A 22,895-nucleotide genomic window follows, 5' to 3' on the forward strand; every position below is an offset into this window, starting at 1 on the left:
TTGAAGTATAGTTAATTTACAACATTGAGTTTATTTCTGGCAAGGGTTCCGTAGTGTGGTGGTTATCACGTCTGCTCTACAACACAGAGTTCATTTCTGGTGTACAGTAAAGTGATGCAGTTATATCACATATGTATACATATTCTTCTTCATATTCTTTTCCATTAGTTTATTATAAGATACTGAGTATAGCTGCTTACTGTACTGTACAGTAAGTCCTTGCTGTTTCTCTATGTTACATATATAGTAGTTTGTATCTGCCAATCCTAAACTCCTAATTTATCCCCCCACCCTTTTCCCTTTGGTAACTGTAAGGGGAAAAAAAGAAGTTTTGTAAGTCTAGAGCTTGTTTTTGTTTTGCAAATAAGTTCATTTGTATCATGTTTTAGCTTCCACATATAGGTGGTATCATATGATATTTATCTTTTTCTGCCTGACTTACTTCACTTAGTATGATAATCTTTCGGCCCATCCATGCTGCTGCATATGGTATTATTTCATTCTTTTTATGGCTGAGTAGTATGCCATTGTGTATATGTACCTCATTTTCTTTATCCATTCATCTGTTGGTGGATATTTACATTGCTTGCTTGTCTTGGATATTGTAAATAGTGTTGCTATGAACGCTGGGGTGTATGTATCTTTTTGAATTAAGAGTTTTCTCCAGATACACGCCCAGGAGTGGGATTGCTGGAACAACTCTTAATTAAAGAAATAAAAGAGGAGGTTCAGGAAATGTGAACTGATCCCGACTGTTCACTTGAACAGTAAGATAGGATTCTCCCTGCCCCTTTGGTGTAGGAGGAGCCACATGAGTAGTTTGGACGAACGGGTGGTGAAGCGAGCTGCATGTGTCCCTTCTGAGCTGAGGCGGTGAGCCGTGACCCTATCTCCAGCTCTGCTGTTGACAACCCTGGAACCATCTGTTGAGATGGCAGCACCATGAGATGGTGGTATGCCTGTCACCTATACTGAATGAGTAATGCGAGAAGAAATAAACCTTTGCTGTATTAAGCCACTGAGATATCGGGGTTCATTTGTTTACAAACTTGCCTTGTCCTGACAAATATGCCATGTTAACCTGGAAGCCATGTCATCTGCTGCTGTGAGCAGGGAGAAGCCAGGTAACCATTCTGCAGAAAAACAAAGACAAAAAAAAAAAAAGGAGAACTAGGAAAAGTCTGGAGGCTACACAGAACCAAGAGAGGCAGAAGACAGCTGCCGGGGTTCTGGATGGTTTTTCAGCTCCTGCTTCCAGGCCTGTGTGCCCTTGCATTCAGTGTACCCTTCAATACAGTCCTTATTTTCCACATAAACCAGTTCAAGTGAGTTTCAGTTACTCAACAGACAACAGAGCTTTGATAAAACCCTTGGCATTTCCCTACCAGCCAAGGTTGGCTGGTGACATGCAGACTGGGGCTCTCAGGCACCCTAATTCAAAACATCATTACTGAATTGAGAAATAAAATATTGGCTATTAGACTCTGCTGAGCAGCTAACAACTCTGGTCTCAGGGCTAGAAGGACCCAGAAACCAGAGGCAAAATGTAGAACAGAGCAATGGCAACTGCTATTACATGGAAAGAAAAACTGAAAGTGAAGTTGTTCAGTCGTGTCCACCTCTTTGCCACCCCATGGACTGTAACCTATCAGGTTCCTCTGTCCATGGGATTTTCCAGGCAAGAATACTGGAGTGGTTGCCATTTCCTTCTCCAGGGGATCTTCCCAACCCAGGGATTGAACCCAGGTCTCTCGCATTGCAGGCAGACGCTTTACCATCTGAGCCACCAGGGAAGCCGCTATTACATGGACCTTTGCGATTCCAAGGCATTCCCATTCAGCTCACACAACTGTATCATCTCCATTTTACAGATGAGGAAATGAGAACAGTAAGATGGATGCCCAAGGCTACCCTGTTAATAAGCAGTCAAGCTAAGGCCTCTAGACTCAGAACAGTGCTGACATCAGCTAACACTTGCAAAGCCTGTACAATGTGCTAGGTGCTGGTCTAAGCACTTCACATGCATTAACTCATGTAATCCTCTGTATTCACTCTTAAGAGGCAGATACTAGGTAGCACCTCCACCTTACAGATTAGTAAACTGAGGCCCAGAGCTCAAGTTCTTAAGCACCTTGTCCCAAATTACAGAATTACCGAATAGTAGAGCCAGGATTCAAATCCAAGGTCTGGCTCCAGAGTTTGCCCTCCTACCTACCAGTCTCACCCCTCCCCAGGAACCAGGCTAGTAATGTTTATGAGTGAACTGTGCCAGGGAGAACTACGCAAACTGGATGGTGCACATCCACGTTAAACATGAGACTGTGAGCCCACAGTTAGGTGGAATTCAAGAGAATCCAGAAATCTAGATTCATACATCAATTTTTATGAGTTGGCAAAGGAACCGTGTTCTTTAAAAGCACGGGCAGGCTAATGAAAGATTCCAGCAGCAGAGCAGCTGTGAGCAGCCTCTGCAGCAGGCACGTCCACGCCACACTACACAAGGCAGCTTCCCAGTAGAGGATTCCAGTTGGCTTCCCCAGTTAACTTCTGTCCCCAGACGCCCTGGGTTTGCTCAAATATCACAGTGAGAAGGACGCCTTCGGAAAACCAGCCCGAGCTCGGCCAACCGCACCGCTGGCATCTTTCCCCGGACTGGTTGGTGCCTCAGGAGGCCTGAACACAACGCACAGCTCGAGGATTAATCAGAGAGCGGCCACCGAGATTGACTTCGCTTGGCAGAAGCACCAGAAGCATCACTGCTCCCGGGATTCAGCAAATGACTTGCTCACCTCCTCAAAGTCATCCAGCTCCTCCAGCCTGGTCCGAACCTTCTCCGACATTGCAGATGTGGCGGTCCCAGCTTTGCCTAGAAAGAATGGATTTATGTCACATGGGTGGCTTTCCTGTGTCACCAATCCCCCCAAAGGAAGGCATCGGTCACTCTACGCTTCATCATGAATAAAGAGGCTGGGGAACAATTTTATTACAGACAACTCCCTGAGATTTTGAAAGCAACATCCTTATGAAACCCAAGTTTCATTAGAAACATTTCTGCCTAGGAGCTGTTCGTGGGAACACAGCGGGCCAGCCTCAAAAGGGTTCCATGACATTTGATATTTATAAACTTTTCACTAAATCATTTGTTTATTCCTAAAGAAAGGCAGTCCAGATAAGGATGCCAAGAATCCATCATTTAGTTGTTTTCCTCAAACAAAAGGCCCTCTCAGGCTTTACTCACAGTGTAGAATTGTTGTACTAACAACTAACAGAACAACAATCCCACTGTCCAGAAGTGGAAACACTAGGGCTTCAAAGCCCTCTCTTCAAGCAAACAGGACTTGTGAGCCAGCCGCCTTCCCTCATCCATCAGCACGATTCTCATCAGCAGGGACTGGAGGGAAGAGAAGGAAAGGACCCCAGGCCATAGGCCAGTCACAGGGCAGGGCTCTCTGCCCAGCTGCCTGTTGTCCTCTGGAGCCTTCTATTTCATAACGCTTTCTCCATCTTAAGGGGGTTTCTGTTCTAGACCAGAGGCCCGCTTGCTCCTGCCTACCGAACTCACTCTCAGGAACTAAAGTTCACTCTTTTAAGGCACTGGTTTCGTAGCTCTGGTGTTAATGTGCAGATTTGCTGGTATCAGTTGACAGCATGGTACAATTATTCAATTACTAACAACTACTAAGATTCCAAATAATTTGATTTTTTGACCTGGTTTCTACTTTCCCCTTTATTTTGAAATATATCACAGAACGTGCATATTTGTACATTTTAGCAGACCATCATAAAACCTTTGTTAAGAGTCCCTTGGACAGCAAGTAGTTCAAACCAGTCAGTCCTAAAGGAAATCAACCCTTCATTGGGAGGACTGATGCTGAAGCTGAAGCTCCAATACTCTGGCCACCTGATGCAAAGAACTGACTCACTAGAAATGATCTTGATACTGGGAGAGATTGAGGCTAACAGGAGAAGAAGGCGACAGAGAATGAGACGGTTGCATGGCATCACTAACTCAGTGGACATGAGTTTGAGCAAAGTCCAGGAGATAGCAAAGGACAGGTTAAGTCTAGCATGCTGCAGTTCACAGGGTGGCAAAAAGTTGGACACAACTTAGCGACTGAACAATAACAACATAAAACCTTTGCAGCCACCACCCAGATAGTATATTTTCTTGCTTCACGGCTAACTTTAGTTCATTAAGTTTACCCACGTCGTTGCACAGAACTGCAGCTAACTCATTTTCATTGCTGCTTAGTATTTTCCATGGTGTGAATACACCACAAATTATTTCTTATTTTACCATCAACAGATGTTTGGGTTGTATCTTGTTTGGGGCTCCTGTGAACAACACTGCTGTGAACATTTCTGTGCGTGTTTCCTGGTTCCTATATGCATGCATTTTCTCAGGGCAGTGCGGCTCAAACTTTTACAATAATCACTTAAGAATGTGTTAACATGCAGGTTTTGATTTTCAGTAGGTCCAGCAGGGCCTGTGGCTCTGCATATCTAATGAGCTCCCAGGTGATATCACTGACCACACTTTAAGAAACGTGGACTTGGGCAGAGTTGAAACAATGCATTTTCTAGAAGGCTATATATAAGTATTTTAGGTTTTGTGAGCCATACAGTCTCTGCCCCAACTTCTCAACTATGACACAAGAGTACAAAAGCAGCCATAGACAATGTGTACACAAACTGGCATGGCTTTGTTCCAATACAACATAATTTACAAAATTAAACCAGATTTGGGCCAGATGTGGCCTTGAGGATACAGTGTGCCACTTTCTGATCTAGGGTATATTCTAATAGTGGAACTGCTAAGGAAAAAGGTTGGGCCATCTTCAATTTTAACAGATAATACAGAAGTGCTTTACACAGTGGCTGTGTCATTTTATACTCCCAACAGCATCACATGACAGTTCCTGTTGCTCTACATTCTCACCAGCTAGTGATATGGTCACTTTTTGATCCCTCCAAACTGGCAGACATGCAATGCTATGATTTACTTTTTTAATGGTTTGGGGTCAAAGTTACGCCTATAACAAAGGTGCCCCCAGTCTCTTGATTTCTAATGTGCTGTCTCAATCTGCAGAGAACACACAGAGTTGTAGCTGCCATACCAGCAACTTGCAATACAGCACGCCTGTGCACCTCTGCACCTCAGTGATATAGGAGCTAAGTCAATGGCTTCAGAATCACCCAGGAGCTTCAAAAATGGAATTCCTGGGATCCATTCTGCAAGATTACTTTGATAAGAAGAGTAGGACCCAGTGGTCTATATTTGCATGAAATATAAATATATATATTTATATATATATAATATATATGATGTTATATATAACTTCCCTGGTGGCTCAGACGGTAAAGCGTCTGTCTACAATGCAGGAGACCGGGGTTCGAGCCCTGGGTTGCAAAGATCCCCTGGAGAAGGAAATGGCAATCCACTCCAGTACTGTTGCCTGGAAAATCCCATGGACAGAGGAGCCTGGTACACTACAGTCTATGGGGTTGCAAAGAGTCGGACACGACTGAGCGACTTCACTCACTCATGTATTTATATATATATAATGTATTATATGTATATAAATATATATTTATCCCCAGATGACCCTGCTGCAAAGCTAGTATGAGATGCTCTGGTCCAGACAATGTCTCCTGGCAGAATAAATTGAGAACTGCTGTGTTCAGGGACCAGTGGCTGGTAAAACTGAATGTGTGATTCCCCTTATTGGCGGATCTGTGTTTTCAAAAGGGATAAAGATGTAAAACAAAGGAAAGAATCTCTAAAAAGGAGAATTTCAACCATTCCCCAGCCAGTGAGGAGGCATACAAGAGGCGTGACTACCGCCCTGTAACCCCAAAATCAAGGTTTCTGTTTTACTCCTAGTAGTAGCCTCTTTGGTCTTTTTTTCTTTCATTCATCATCTAAGTATGTATTTCAATTCTACTAAGTCTATATATAACCTAGGAAATAATAGCTTCAACTGAATTAAACATCAGGATTGGATATTACAAACTTTTTCTCTTTGGAAAGCTATTTCAAAGGTAATGGGAGAATTCTCCACCAGAACAGTAACAACAACAAAAACTCACCTTTTTCAGATCCCATAAAAAGATTCTGCAGAGGCAAAAAAAAAACCCAATTATTAATATTTTTTAAAACTTACTGGATTCTATATCAAAAACTTATAAATTATTATCCAAGTAGCAATAAGACCACATGAGCCATCGTTTTGTGATAAAGCCATTTACTTATCCAAATGAAAAACAGATATATTTACTCAAAGGAAGAAAATACAGCTCACTAGAAACTATTAGAGATTCCCATTTCTAGTCAATTCAAGACTCTCAAAGCGAGACAAGGAGCAAGATTTTGAGAACAATGGTGGCATGTGAGAGCCTCCAGCGCACTCTAATAAATCAAGGTTTCATAACCTTGGCAATACTGATGCTAAGGGGTGGAAAACTGTTGTGGGGGGCTGTCCTGTGCATTGCAGGATGTTTAGCATGATCTCTGTTTTCTCCACATTAGATACCAGCAGCACTCCCATGGCTGTGACAACCAAAATGTCTCCAGACATTGCCACATTTCACCTGGGGAGTAAAATTACTCCTGGTTGAGAATCACGGCTCTGTATTAACTCAATGCAATCAGAAAACAGTAAGAAAAAAATTTTAATAGACCAGCAATTCTGTCACCATTCTTTTTAACAAGTACAGACTGGAAGAAGGGACTTGAACCTTCCTAGCTGCTACTGAGTTCACCCCTTCCTCCCTACTCACAGACCCAATTTCTGATGGATGCACTGTGAACAGCCCATGATGACCTTCAAGACAAATGTAACTGGACGTGTGGAGTGAACTCCAGGAAGTGTTCTTGAATGTGAGACGGTACATCCCACTTCTCCCCTTCCACTGTCTAACAATTTGGACATGAGGTGACACTAAACAAGACAGAGCAGCAAGACAGAAAGAGTCAGGGCCCTGGGGACTTCAGAGGTGCCACAGCCCTGGACCACCAGCCTCCAGGCATCTTTCCAGTCTGAAGAGAGATGAAGCCTTACGGAAGGCTTCAGTTACAAGCTAGCCCTCAAGTACATAAGCATTAACCTGCTTACCCCAGTTGAGCAACTTGCAGAGTACGGGGTAAGCCCCGGTCATGAGCCAGCAACTTGACCTAGTGGCCTTCCTCTAAACAAACAGTGAACTTCTGGCCCTGGCAGAAAATCCACCAGTGGGACTCTCTGAACAACAGTAAGAAGCTAACCTTCAGGATGGCCCTCTCCTCCCCTCATAACTCTCACCTCCCCCAGAGATGCGACTGTGTGTCTCCTATTCTTTTTCTGAACTGTGCCTGATACCTGATTCTTAACACATTTTTTGAGCAACCAATCAACATGTTTTAAACCAACTACTACTGACATATCAACTGAAAAAGAAACTAGGCAACATAATTGTGATACTGTGATTTATAATAAGAAATACATGCTTAGTCTTTGTCTAGATACAGGGCACAAAACTCCTAATCCTTGGAATTTCCTAGATGAGAACAATCCAGGGATCTTTTGCTATGTTAATGAGGTGGATTTTTTTGCAGCACCAAAGGATGAGGGCTGTTTCTCAGGGGAAGCAACCTTTCAGTGTCACCTCCCTGATTTCCCAAGAGGAGAGAGGGACTAGGGGCAATTACCAGTGGCCAACAATTTAACAAATCCTCCCATGTAATGAAGCCTCCATAGAAACCCAGAAAGATGGGATTCAGAGAGCTTCCAGGTTGGTGAACCAGAACACATCCGTATGCTGCCATGCTGCACACCAAACTCCATGTGAACAGAGGCTCCTTTGTTCAGAACCTCACTCTAGGTATCTCGTCTCGTATTGGTTCATATCCTTTAATATTCTTAGTAATAAACCAGTAATCAGGTGAGTCAACTGATTGCTCAGTTCTGTGAGCCATTCTAACAAATTATTGTGTGCTTAGCCGTTGTGTCTGGGTCTTTGTGACCCTTTGGATGGTAGCCCACCAGGCTGTTCTTGTCCATGGGATTTTTCAGTCAAGAATACAAGAATGGGTTGGCATTTCCCTCCTCCAGGGGATCTTCCCAACCAAGGGATCAAACCCACCACTCCTGCATCTTCTGCACTGCGGGTAGATTCTTTACCCACTGAGCCATCAGGGGAGCCCAAAGTGTTAGTTGCTCGGTTGTGTCCAACTCTTTGCAACTCCAGGGACTTTAGCCCAACCAGGCTCCTCTGTCCATGGAATTCTCCAGGCAAGAATACTGGAGTGGGTTGCCATTCCCTTCTCCAGGGGATCTTCCCAACCCAGGGATTGAACCTGAGTCTCCTGCACTGCAGGCAGATTCTTTACCATCTGAGTCACTAGGGAATTAATAATAAGTGAACCCAAAGAGGTGGTCATGGGAACCTCTGACTTATCGATAGTTGGTCAGAAGTAGAGTAATAACATGGACTCTTGACTGGCATCTGATGTGGGGCTGAGCCCTTAACCTGTGGGATCTGATGCTTTCTCCAGTATCACAATTGAGTTGATTTACAGGACACCAAGCTGTGTTGAAGAATTGCTGGTGGGGTGAGGGGCAGTGGGCGGGAACCTATATGCTGGAATCAGGCACAGAATCATAACAACAAAAAGAAATGACTACTACATCTGAAGCAGACACTGGAAGAAAAGTGTACTGGTACTTACAATAGAGAGCTTTTCCGTGGTAGTGTACCGGGCAAGGATTTCTCCTCGTTTGCTGGCCCAAGGCTCAAAATCTGATCCTACAATGGAGTTATCATCCCTGTCACGTTTCTTTCTGGAGTTGTCCTAAGGAAAGGCAAGACAATCTCTTCACCAGCAATCATTTTAAAAAGTATAAGTAACCATGGTGATGAGGGTTGATAACAGTATTGGATAACTGAAATTTACTAAGACAGTAGAACTTAAATGTTCTCATAAAGGAAAAAAGGGTAAATATGTGAGGTGATAGACAAGTTAATCAAAAAAAAAAAAAAACAAGTTAACCCAATGTACGGAATATTTTCACATGTATATGTGTATCAAACCATCACACTGGACATTTTAAATACATTTCAATTTTATTTGTCAATTATACCTCAACAAGGTTAAAAAAAAAAAAAAGGCATGAACAGAAGGCCTTTACTGTAGAATATAATAATCCTTACAAGGAGGAAAGAAAGTGAAAGTAAAGTCGCTCAGTTGTGTCCAACTCTTTATGACCCCATGGACTGTAGCCTACCAGGTTCCTCCATCCATGGGATTTTCCAGGCAAGAGTACCAGAGTGGGCTGCCATTTCCTTCTCCAGGGGATCTTCCCAACCCAGGGATTGAACCTCCCACATTGTAGGCAGACACTTTATCCTCTGAGCCTTACAAGGAGGAGACCTCCTTATTTGTGAGGAAGCCTTACAAATACCTGAGAAAAGAAGAGAAGGGAAAGGTAAAGGAGAAAAGGAAAGATATACCCATTTGAATGCAAAGTTCCAAAGAGTAGCAAGGAGAGATAAGAAAGCCTTCCTCAGTGATCAATGCAAAGAAATAGAGGAAAACAACAGAATGGGAAAGACTAGAGATCTCTTCAAGAAAATTAGAGATACCAAGGGAACATTTCATGCAAAGATGGGCATAATAAAGGACAGAAATGGAATGGACCTAACAGAAGAAGAAGATATTAAGAAGAGGTGGCAAGAGTACACAGAAGAACTAGAAAAAACAGATCTTTATGACCCAGATAATCACAACAGTGTGATCACCCACCTAGAGCCAGACATCCTGGGATGCAAAAGCAAGTGGGCCTTAGGAAGCATCACAATGAACAAAGCTAGTGGAGGTGATAGAATTCCAGTTGAGCTATTTCAAATCCTAAAAGATGATGCTGTGAAAGTGCTACACTCAATATGACAGCAAATTTGGAAAACTCAGATGTAGCCACAGGACTGGAAAAGGTCAGTTTTCATTCCAATCCCAAAGAAAGGCAATGCCAAAGAATGTTCAAACTACCACACAATTGCACTCATCTCAGACACCAGCAAAGTAATGCTCAAAATTCTTCAAGTCAGGCTTCAAAAATACATGAACAGTGAATTTCCAAATGCTCAAGCTGGATTCAGAAAAGGCAGAGGAACCAGAGATCAAATTGCCAACATCTGTTGGATCATCAGAAAAGCAAGAGAGTTCCAGAAAAACATTTACTTTTGCTTTCTTGACTATGCCAAAGCCTTTGACTATGTAGATCACAACAAATTGTGAAAAATTCTTCAAGAGATGGGATTCCAGACCACCTGACCTGCCTCTTGAGAAACCTGTATGCAGGTCAAGAAGCAATCGTTAGAACCAGACATGGAACAACAGACTGGTTCCAAATTGGGAAAGGAGTATGTCAAGGCTGTATATTGGCACCCTGCTGATGTAACTTATATGCAGAGTACATCACATGAAATGCCACGCTGGATGAAGCACAAGCTGGAATCAAGACTGCTGGGAGAAATATCAATAACCTCAGATATGTAGATGACACCACCCTGATGGCAGAAAGCAAAGAAGAACTAAACAGTCTCTTGATGAAATGAAATAGGAGAGTCAAAAAGTTGGCTTAAAACTCAGAATTCAGAAAACTAAGATCGTGGCATCTGCTCCCATGACTTCATGGCAGATACATGGGGAAACAATGGAAACAGTGAGAGACTTGGGGGGCTCCAAAATCACTACAGATGGTGACTGCAGTAATCAAATTTTAAAAAGCTTGCTCCTTGGAAGAAAAGCTATGACCAAGCTAGACAGCATATTAAAAAGCAGAGACATTACTTTGTCAACAAAGGTCCTATAGTCAAAGCTATGGTTTTTCAAGTAGTCATGTATGGATATGAGAGTTGGACTATAAAGAGAGCTGAGTCCCGAAGAATTGATGCTTTTGAACTGTGTTGTTGGAGAAAACTCTTGAGAATCCCTTGGACTGCAAGCAGATCCAACCAGTCAATCCTAAAGGAAATCAGTCCTGAATATTCATTGGAAGGACTGATGCTGAAGCTGAAACTCCAATACTCTGACTACATGATGGGAAGAACTGACTCATTTGAAAAGACCCTGATGCTGGGAAAGATTGAAGGCAGGAGGAGAAGGGGACCACAGAGAATGAGATGATTGGATGGCATCCCTGACTTGATAGACATGAGTTTGAGCAAGCTCCAAGAGTTGGTGTAGGACAGAGAAGCCTGGCATGCTGCAGTCCATGGGGTCACAAAGAGTTGGACACAACTGAGCAACTGAACTGAACTGATATTAGATATGTCTAAAGGTTTACTATGATAAAAAATTTTCAAGCCAATTCACCACAAAAGGCCAACAAACCTATCAAAAGATGCTCAAACTCATTAAGAATGAAGGAAAGGCAAAGTAAAAGAGATTATTTTTCAACAATCAGAATGGCAAGATTTAGGACTTTGCAGGTGGTCCAGGGGTTAGGACTCCACATTTCCAGGGCAGAAGGTGCAGGTTTGATCCCTGGTCAGGGAAGTTCCACATGCCACGAGGTATAGCTAAAGATTTAAAAAAAAGGTTTTCAATGACTCATAATTATCCTAGTTGGCAAGGATGCAGGGGACAGGCACTCCAAAATACTGCTATGCTAATGAAAGTGTAAACTGGTAAGGCTTTTCTGAAGAACAACCTAGCAGTAGCCATCAAAATCTTACCTACACATTACCTCAACCCAGTAATGAACTCCTAACAAGTTACCCTATAGAAACCCTCATGCGTGGGCACCAAGATCTATGTACGTTCAAGGACCAATGCACCACTGCCTATACCACCAAACACCACATGCACACAGTCTATGTGTCCACCATGGCAAATTAAAGCATGTCCTGTTCCTTATGATACAATGCAGGATTCAAAATAAGAAAGCTATTCTATAAGTACTAATATAGTAAGTTCTCCAAGACGTATGGTCAAGTTAAAAAAAACTGTATATATGTTAAAAAAGAAAAAGAAAGTAAACAGATGTATGCAATGCCAGCAAAGAATGATGCTGAAGTCAGGCAAGGACTTGAATTCTAGCTTGGATGTGACTTATTTGTTCCTCTGTGTGGTCCTCTTTAAATGAGGCTTATAATATCTCTTGCACAAAGCAGCATGGGAACTAAACTTGGAATTTACTGTAAAACTCCGGCCATGATGTTAGCCGATACTGTTATTACTGCTGTTGCTATTATTTATATATGAGTATGTATGTAAATGCTCAGAAACTGTTGTCATAGATATCTATGAATATACAAACAAAAAGTTAAATGATATGCATTCACACTGGTAATACCGCTGACCTCCAGAGTGGAGAACAGAGTGAGGATTGGTTGACTTCACTGATAATATTTGATTTTTTAAATGAAAAATTAGTGAATTACTTCAGTAATTAATTACATAAAATCCAAAGGAAAGAACATAAAAAGAGTGAAATGAAAAAATTTTAAACGCTTAAAAAAAAAAAAGCAGCTGCAATAGCTTCCAGGATCTACTCCGGCCTCTCAGCAGCAGACTCTGCTGCGCGTTACTTGTTCAGTGAAAACCCCCATCCTGGCACCCATAGGACCGATCCAGCTGACAGCGTTACCATGGCAGCCGCCAGGGTTGCAGGGTCAGCAGAGGCTGCGAACATGGAGAGGGGGTCGGTCCCATCCAGGACGCTGCTCAGCGGGTCCACCACAGAGCTGGAGGATGAAGAGGATGTGGAAGAAGTGCTTCCCTTCCGGCTCACTTTCTTTGTCTTTGACTCTGTGACCTGTGGGGGAAAATTGTGGAGGTAAAATGGAAGTCTCCTATGACTTCTCCCAATGAGACACTCAAATGCATTTTCCCTTGTTTCATTATGGACTGACCATTCCTTTGCAGCAGGGACCCTTATTTTTCGTGAAAAGCTGACATGACTCAGAATCCCAGCTGTTGAGGAACAGAAGCTGAGAAGCTAGGATTAGGAAGGGAGAGACAGGGCCTCTATGGGTTAGGAGGTGATGATATAACTGATTTTTCATGGGGCCTTCTTACTCAAAGTGTGGTCTCTGGACAAGCAGCATCCATTGCACCTGGTGGCTTATAAATATGTAGACTCCCAAGCCCCACCCCAGACCCACTGCATCACCATTTACATTTACATTTGCAGCAATGGTCCCGGTAGGGTAATGAACCAGAATATGAGAGATCCCAGCGTCAGGGCCTTTGCACGGCCATCTCATCATCACAAAGCAGTGAGTGCCCAGCTCCTCCCTTTTAGGAGAACTGTGTATGTCCTGAAGGACATGTTTTTGCTCCACTGGCCTCCATCCCTCCCCAACTTCAGAGGACCGACCAGGGTCTGAGCCAAGAAGATCCAACCAGAGTTTGTCTGCTGAAAATTGAGTCAGCATTAAGGAGGGCTAGTTAGGTTCCACTCCTTTTCAAAAGGAAGCTATGAAAACCCAGAACCAATCTTCAGAAAGACAGAACAGGATGCAATGAGAATTTGACTGGCCTCTGTCCCTGGTTCCTGAAAAGGAGATTCCTTGTCCTTGGAGCATCATTCACTCATGAGCCTCTCGATCACAGCTGAGTTTATGCTAATGAGAAGATGCTACATCGGGGCATGAGAAAGACCAAACATGTGATTAGAGGGTCAAGACTTTCAGCCAGGTGATAAGAGCCTCACTTCAGTGGAGGCTGGGGGAAGCTGGAGATAAAGTTCGATCATGTGGCCAAGGAATCAGCCAATCATGCCTATGTAAACAAAACCCCAGCAGAAAGTTTGGACACCAAAGCTCAGTGGAGCTTCCCAGTCAAACAGATGATGTGCCGGGAGGTGATGGACCCTGACTCCACAGGCAGAAGGCACGGAAGCTCTGTGTTTGGGACCCTGCCAGACCTTGCCCTATATTTGGCTGGTCCTCATGTGCATCTTTTATAACAAAACTGTAAGCCTAAGTGCTGCACTTGCCCCAGTTCTGTGTGGTGTTCTAGAAAATTATCAAACCTGAGGGACACGGGGCTGAATCTCCAATGGGCATACAGTCTGACTCTAGGCTGGAGTTGGAATTGTAGAGATGAGGAAGGAAACCTCACCCCCCAACCCCCAGACGGAGGCTGGGGACGCTGACCTCACTTGGGTACAGGACAGAGGTATCCTAGTGGCTTCCGATTCCGGCGCTGTTGAACTAGAGGAGCTGGATGAGAAGGAGACACTTACTGTCAGGAAGTTCTGCAAGTATGAGAGCAATGACACTGTGTCTACAGGCAGTGACCTGAGTTCTAGCACACAGCAGTAAAGTCCGCAGTAGAAAAGACTTCTGCACCAAGGTTCTGAATTCATTCTGAGCTCACTCTGAGCAGGTCACCTGCGCTGCTGCCTCTCCCCACAAGGATTCTTCCAGGTGGTGAGGACAATGGAATTTTACTGCAGGATACCGGCTGTCTCAAGCCAGCATCACAGAAGGACTGCAGTGCCTCCGGCTACCTTCCTACTTCGCTGGCTGGGCCCCCTCAGCAGAAGGAAGTTGTCTTCGGTGCGGAGAATGGGACTGTCTCCCATGTGGACAGCAAGAGTGTGAGCTGTGCCCTCAGCTAGCTGTGCACTCCCAGGGTGTCACTGGGCTGGTATTCTCCCCACTTGGTTCTCCTTCCTAGCTTTTCAGTGAGCATTGCTCACTTGCTGTGGACTGAGGCCTTGCCAGAGTGTTTAGAAACCAAATCCACAGAGACTTTGTGAGAGATGCTACTTGGTCCCCACTCAATCACAGTGAGCTGGGACCATCAGGTCATCCACCACCTCACACCCATAGAACCTCTCCCAGAGCCTGGAGTGTTGCTGAGCAGACTGGATTTCAGACAAAAAGCAAATTCCCCAGAAGTATCCACTCTCTTTGCCCCTGCCCTCTCAGTTGTGAGGAGCCATATACAATATGTTAGTTTATCGGATCTGTGCAGTTAATAGGCAGTGTCTCTCGGCCTGGAGGAGGCCAGATTCTGGAGTCCTGAACTCATGGAAGAAAACCTTCCTTGAACATGGATATGTATGTGTCTGAGTGTGTGTGTGGATACATAATTTTTGTTGGTGGGGGGAATAAAAAATCCTTCCTATAGGGACTTCCCTGGTGGTCCAGTGGCGAGGTCTCCATGCTTCCAATGCAGGGGGCCTGGGGTTCGATCCCTAGTCAGGGAACTAGATTCCACATGCTGCAACTAAAGATAAAAGATCCCATATGCTGAAACTAAGACCCAGAACAGCTAACTAAATAAGTAAATTAAAAAAAAATAAAATCTATATCCCTCAAAAGTTAACAAAAGGTTTTTATGCTTCCCATGTAGCTTTGCCTGAGGAACTGGCCACATCTGGATGAGGAATAAGATGTGGCATCCCTGGATTCTTAGAAGCAGCTCACAGAGACAGCAGCAACTTTATTTTTATTTTTTTTTAATAGAGCCTAATTCGCCTTTATTGTGGGTAGTGCTTCCATTCACACTGAGCTCTAGCTTGAGGAAGAGCCAGGACACTCACCACAGTTTTGTGCATCTTCTTGTTATTAAATTCAACCAGAAGTCCAGTTTCCGGCTGAATAAGAAGTCTGGCCGGTACTGATGTAATGCCCCCACCTCGCCCCCACCCCCACGGAGCTGTGCACATGAGGATGAGTGTATTTCTGTCATAGATGCCACAGAAGACTTTCGGGATGGAGAGCTTAAAGGCATTTCAGTTAAAAGCTGACACAGACTTGCTCAGGAATGTCTGCCACTGTCCCACCTGAAAACAGCCTGGAGCCTCTGGTCCATTTTTGCCTCTGGGTCCCTGTCTCTGGATATAGGAAGCCTGAATGCTGTTTTGGGGCACTCTGAAGATTTTAAACACAGCATCAGAGACACAACTGGAAGTACTGGTCAGGGAAATGAAAAGTTGACTCATAAAAAAAAACGGAGGTCTCCAGAAACCATGGATTTGGAGCCAGTTGATCAGAAGCGTGGGTGGCCTAGGGACCCCCAAATTTGCTGCTGGAGTCTGAAGCTAGGTTGAAGGCCCTGCCCTAAACCTGTGGTCTGACACTAACTGCAGGGAGTCGGGTGAAGTGCCTCCACTGGGGCATGTTTATTGTTCCTGCCTGCCTGGCATCCATCCCTCCATCTCCCAGGCTCAACAGCCCCGATCTTCTTTGGGAATGAAAGTAGCCCTACCTGACTCTCAGCTCTTACAGGCCTGGTGAAGTGGACTCTGCTCCCAGTTCCCATGGTGGGCATGAGCCCCAACCCAATCAATCAGCATATTCTACACCTCAGTCAACATGGTTGATTCGGGGAAGGACACGTAACCCAACTGAGCACACGGAAACTGCAGAGAAGAGACTCTCCTTGCTGCTAGGTTTGAGCTCCTGAGGTTGGAACCAACTCACTGGTGGGTCAGCCACAGCCACATAAGCCCATGGGGATTTGAGGGCCCTGTGAGGTTGAAGCTCAGTCTTGTGATTGCCTGCTTTATGGAATCACCTCTAGGTTTTCAGGTTCTCTGTCATTCAGAAACTTCACGTCCTCAGTACCCACTGGCATCTGTCAACCTCATCCCACTCAAGATGACAACCACACGGCATCTATTACCTGCTAATAAAAAAGTGCTAACCCAAGAGGGAACATATATATCTCTTGCCTGATTTTTGTTTTGTTTTTTAAATACACTCACAGACTAAGATGCTATTTAGGACAGCACTCCATATTAGTAATTAGTGTTTGTGCCAAGTCACTTTAGTCATGTCCCACTCTTTGTGGCACTATGGACTGTAGCCTGCCAGGGGATTCTCCAGGCAAGAATACTGGAGCAGGTTGCCATGCCCTCTTCCAGGGAGCTCACGACCCAGGGTTTGACCCACACTCCTAACGTCTCCTGCATTGGCAGGCAGATTCTTTACCACTAGCGTCACCTGGGAAGTCTTTATATAATGAATTAATTCATCAAGTATTACACCAAACTTAAATGCCAAGTACTGCAAGGAAGGACTGTAACTCAGTACTGTGAAATCTCTTAAAATTTTTCACCTTTGAGGCTTGGCCTTATAAACCAAAAGTTGTTTCTCTTCATGTTCATGCTTAAGTGAAACCACCTCATTTTCTCAAACACCTAATTATCTTGTAGTCCTCAGATCCTGAAGCTCCCCATTTTTGCTTACCTGACTTATGTTTCTGCTTTCTTTTATCCTTCCACTTTCATGCAAAAACCTTTGAGGCTCATGCCATTCTCCAATACTGTTCTCCATCATTTTTATGCAGCAGTTATCAATTTATTGTGTGTCAGTTCCAAATCCACCCTTTGCTGTATGTTATGATACTAGAATTAGACCTTATGAACACTCCTCCTTGCCAGCTAGCACAGTGTTCGATTTTGTGAATAGAGGGCACTCAAAGGCAACAGTAGCAGGAAGATATTCTCATCAGGGTTCCAGTCCTCCATTTTAAAACTCAGTATAGAAGCCCAGTGGTCCTCAAAGACAAGTTCCAGCTGTACCCTCAGGCCATGCTCTTCCCATCTGACAGCTCTATCAAGTTTCTTTGCCATAGGCAACCTGTGTGCTCCTGTGACAGCCATACCCTCTTCAACAATGCTGAATTTCAGCCTGGGGTTGGGGGAGAGGCTCTAGCATAAGTCCTCAAAGTTCCTTCACTAGCCACTGTTCCTCAACCTGTAGTTGATATCTGCATCTTTGTACTTGGTACTTTTGGACCTCTCAGAGCAAGGTTGGCACCGTTATAAGGCCCAACAGCAAATATTTTAGGCTTTGTGGGCCGAACAGTCTGTCCCAATTCAACTCTGCATGAAAACAGGTAATATATAAACGAATGAGTATGGCTGTGTTCCAATAAAACTTCATTTAGAAAACTGGGCTACTGGCCATAATAATGCCAACTCCTGCTTTAGCCCTGTTTCATCCTTTATAGTAACAAACTACCTTTTACTAATTAACAATTCTTTAAATTTCCCTGTTCAAAAATCTTCTATCATTTCTGTTGCTTGACTTGGCCCCTGACTAACTGATCTGCCTTGCCAGTCACATGTGGTTATTTCCTCTACTACCCGCCTTATTTTTGCTCTGGACATTTATCGAACTTTCCATGCTCTATCCTACTCTTTGCGACTCTTTGCAAAAAGAAGCCTCAGTTAAATGTCCATATGACAAATTCACAACATTTTCAACCCCAAAACTGTACCCTATCAGAATCTTAACAATATAATATTCTGATCACAATTTCCCTTGCTTCCAGCTCTCACACTCTCACTCTGACCAAATCTGTTCTCTGAGCTCAGAGACTTCTCTGCTTCTTCCACCAGGCAGCTAGTGCATCTAAGAATATCTCACAACCATAAAGATCCAATGGTCTCCAATTTCAGCAGGCATCTGTATGCCACTTAACATTCCTTTTACAAGCCCTTGGTCTGCTCTCTTTCCCATTTCCCTTAGAATATAAAGCCTAACCATATTCCTTGCCTCAAAACCCCTACTGCCACCCTAGCCTCATTTAGTGAAATAAATTAACAACTTATCCCTAGAAAACTAAGACCAGGAGGAATCAAAACTTTTACAACTTTCTGACCTCTCCCATAAACCTGCCTGAAAGAAATTAAGACATACATCTACAGAAAAATGTATACATGAATGTTTACAGCAGCATTATTCATAATAATAAAAAACTATAAAGAGGAACTTCCCTGGTAGTACAGTGGATGAGAATCCGCCTGCCAATGCAGGGGACGTGGGTTCAATCCCAGCTCCGGGAAGATTCCACATGCTGCAGAGCACCAAAGCCTGTGGACCAAAAGTACTGAGCCCATGTGCTGCAACTTCTGAAGCCGACATGCTGTAACTACTGAAGCCTGCGCACCCAGAGCCTGTGCCCCACAAGAAGAGAAACCACTGCAGTAAGAAGCCCATGCACCAAAACGAGAGTGCAGCCCCCACTCACCACAACTAGAGGAAGCTGGCACAGAGCAACGAAGACTCAGTGCAACCAAAAATTAAATAAATGAACTTTTTTTAAAAAAGCAAAAAAGTACGAATAGTCAAAAATGTCAGTTACTGGGTGACGGGATAAACAAAATGTGGTACAGCCTTACAATGGAGCTAACAGTAATTAGAGTGACCTCAATACTTCAAACAGGCAAGTTAAGAAGTATTTTCTTTACACCTCCAAATGAAGAACAAAGGCATCCCACACTCGTGACCACCTCACTAATATGACATAGGGAATAAAAATGATGGTGGGTGAAACCATCACAAAAAATGGGGCAGAGAACAAACTGGTAGACTTAAAAATCCAAAATCAGCTACCGCTGACAAAATGAGAAAGAACCAGAACACTGTCTCTAATTTTATGGAATAGGAATGTCACAGAGGGACCCTTGACAAAACTTACAGTTATCGGTTTCAGTGGGTGATAGTCCCCAAACTCCAGCGGTACAGCCTCCAATCGGCATGACGCAAACTCAGCCTTGTAGTTCCTATTCCTGGAATGCCTGGTAAACAGCAAAACCCAGAAACCAATTTAGTTCGAGATGCATACACATTAAAAACTTTTTGCTAAAAAAAAAAAATTGTTTTTGATGAGACAATTGACAGTGGAACAGTATTTCTACCAAGACCAGTAAGGAATGGTAAATTTTTTTAAAAATTTTTTAATGGTTTGAAGGTATTAAGAGCTGCCAAGGCAAACAAAACCTGTGAGGCCAGACACCAGAACCAAGGGAAGTTCAGTGAGGTGAAGCCAACTTCTTGCTGGCTATCTCTGGCTGGGCACTATTGATTCTTGACATGGGACAAGACACTGAAGCCAGGCAGAGGGCGGCTGCTAGGAGGCAGAGCAGCCAAAAGAGCTTTAAGGAAAACTCATATGGCTGGAGAGAGAAACTAGGGTTCAGGGCTATGGAGAAGGCCAGGGCTTGATGGAAGAGCTTCTGAAGCAAAGGGAAGGCTGAGAAGTGAGAGATTTGGTCCTGGTTTCCCTTCAAAGTAGTCACCAATTAAGCTGTATAGAGCAAGAGGAAGAAGCCAAATAGATGAAGAGAAGACAGTTTCATCAGTCTGGTGGAGAACTAACAAGTGAAGGGATTCGTGAAAAGAAAAATAAAGGGGAGAGATTATTCACATTGAGGCATGGAAAGGAGAAAAGCACAGAAGAGTGGAAAAGACGAAAAGGACACGAAGAAATGCCTAACACACATATCTGAATCTTGAAGAAGAGAGAAAGAACAGGCAGAAGCAGCAATTGAAGAGATAATAGCTAAAAAATTTTCCAAACTAAAGAAAGACATCAATTCACAGATTCAAGAAACACTTGTGCCCCAAGCAAAAACAACCAGACTTAGGGCCTTCATAGTAAAATGGCTAAAAACTAAAATGAGAATTTCTTAAGAGAAATAAAGATTCATTATTACCAAAGGACAACACTAAGATTATTATCTCTGCATAAAATGAGATCCAGAAGACAAAGGAATACTGGAGTATTAGAGTACTGAAAGAGAATAATTGCTAACCAAGAATTTTAGACCTAGTTAAACTATCCTGCAAACATTATAGTAAAACAAAGAAGTTTCCAGTCAAAGAAAAGGGAGAAAAGCAGCAGTAGCAGAACCACACGTTAATTTTTTTTTAATGCTGCAAGTAGAAGGAAAATGATCCCAGCTGAAAGCAAAAAATATGCATGTATATATGTATTTCCAGAGAAGGCAATGGCACCCCACTCCAGTACTCTTGCCTGGAAAATCCCATGGATGGAGGAGCCTAGTAGGCTGCAGTCCATGGGGTCGCTACGAGTCGGACACGAGTGAGTGACTTCACTTTGACTTTTCACTTTCATGCTTTGGAGAAGGAAATGGCAACCCACTCCAGTGTTCTTGCCTGGAGAATCCCAGGGATGGGGGAGCCTGGTGGGCTGCCGTCTATGGGGTCACACAGAGTCGGACATGACTGAAGCGACTTAGCAACAATATGTATTTCAGTTCAGTTCAGTCACTGAGTCATGTCCGACTCTGTGTGACCCCATGGACTGCATCCATACGTGACTACTGGAAAAACCATAGCTTTGACTAGACAGACCTTTGTTGGCAAAGTAATGTCTCTGCTTTTTAATACGCTGTCTAGGTTGGTCATAGCTTTTCTTCCAAGGAGCGCACATCTTTTAATTTCATAGCTGCAATCACCAGCTGCAGTGATTTTGCAGCCCAAGAAAATAAAGTCTGTCATTGTTTCCATTGTTTCCCCATTTATTTGCCATGAAGTGATGGGACTCAATGCCATTAGCTTAGTTTACTGAATGTTGAGTTTTAAGCCAGCTTTTTCTCTCTTCTCTTTCACCTGCAAGAAGCTCTTTAGTTTCTCTTCGCTTTCAGCCATAAGGGTGGTGTTACCTGCATATCTGATATACATGCATATGTGTTTATACATATATATAGATATATAATGTATCAGTCCTGAATATTCATTGGAAGGACTGATGATGAAGCTCCAATACTTTAGCCACCTGATGCAAAGAACCGACTAATTGGAAAAGACCCTGATGCTGGGAAAGATTGAAGGCAGGAGGAGAAAGAGGACGATAGAGGATGAGATGGTTGAATGGCATCACTGACTTGATGGACATGAGTTTAAGCAAGCTCCGGGAGTTGGTGATGGACAGGGAGGCCTGGCGTGCTACAGTTCATGGGATCACAAAGAGTTGCACACGGCTGAGCAACCGAACAACAACAACAATGCATATATGCAATATGTACAAAAGAGCACAAAAGATAAAGGTGTAGGTAAAACTAAATCAACTACAGAAAATAACTTCTTGCAGTGTTTACAATATACACAGAGTAAGAATGCATGACAACTAGAACATAAAATGCAGAAGAGGTACTATTCAAAAACTCAGAAAATTGTCACAGCACAGGAAGCTGGCCCCTTTGTTTCCTTGACCTCCAAATGCCTTGAATTCATCCCTCCCCCCTCAAACCCATCCCCATTCACAGCTTCTTAACTTTATTAATATTTGTATGAACCCCAAATCTAGTCAGCAGATAATTGGCTTTACTCAGTAAGCCCCACCAACCCAGAAATCTAACACAGTACCAAAGAAATGAAACCCCATGTAATTTCACTTCTATCCCTTTCCAAATAAATTTCACTTTGGGTGTAGGAAAGGAGAAAAACTAGTGAACAATCAGACCAGCCTCTGCTTGTTTCTGTTTTTAAACGAAAACTCCTACCACAATATACTGCCTAGTTCCGTTGGGTCACATTTACTAAATATATACTGCCTTCATCTTCCAAAAATATTGCAGCTGAATTCAGTGCTGAAATAGTCTTCCAAGCTCCTTTTAATATGTCACCAACCAAATCTTGAGTAATAAAACAAACAAAACCCTGACGAATAAATTGGAAGACTAGTCATCAATAGCCCTAATGGAGTTTTAAAAATCAAATTATACTTTTCCTCGTTTCAGATCACTCATAACTTTATCAACAGAATTCTGAAAAGCGAATTGAATGAGTAGAAATATAATCTGACCTGAAATTTAACTGCAAATGTGTTTTTCACCTCTGTAATAATTATTAGCAATCAACAGCTACAAAAAGCACAAAGTCAAAACAACAAGATGATGTGATACACAACTAAATATCTGTTCTCATTTATTACGTGCTTATTAATGTTGGGGCCCACCGTAGGCCACCCCAAAATATGGCATATTATTTTGAATTAAAGTTACCTAAGAAAAAGTTGATCTAAAAAGGGACACTTTGACCCTCCTCTCTGTCTTCCTGAAAACAGGAAATAAGTCTCCCATGTGAGAAGTGCGCTCCCTGAATCTGAAGGTAGAAGGCCACCCTTGTCATCAGAGACC

At 43.3% G+C, this 22,895-nt stretch overlaps 1 protein-coding gene across 2 annotated transcripts in view; it reads right to left on the minus strand.

Moving 5' to 3' along the window:
* Positions 1-22,895, minus strand: part of VPS35L (VPS35 endosomal protein sorting factor like) — a 141,149-nt gene that overhangs the window by 111,435 nt on the left and 6,819 nt on the right. For both annotated transcript variants that reach the window (XM_052654166.1, XM_052654175.1), the window contains exons 2-6: positions 19,430-19,529; positions 12,630-12,797; positions 8,708-8,830; positions 6,091-6,115; positions 2,790-2,866 (exon numbers count right to left, since the gene is read on the minus strand). In XM_052654166.1, the coding sequence (XP_052510126.1) occupies positions 2,790-2,866; positions 6,091-6,115; positions 8,708-8,830; positions 12,630-12,797; positions 19,430-19,529 (493 nt within the window). The remainder of the gene's footprint in view (positions 1-2,789; positions 2,867-6,090; positions 6,116-8,707; positions 8,831-12,629; positions 12,798-19,429; positions 19,530-22,895) is intronic.

The sequence above is a fragment of the Budorcas taxicolor genome, chromosome 2 (assembly GCF_023091745.1).
Source record: "Budorcas taxicolor isolate Tak-1 chromosome 2, Takin1.1, whole genome shotgun sequence".
Taxonomy (NCBI): Eukaryota; Metazoa; Chordata; class Mammalia; order Artiodactyla; family Bovidae; genus Budorcas; species Budorcas taxicolor.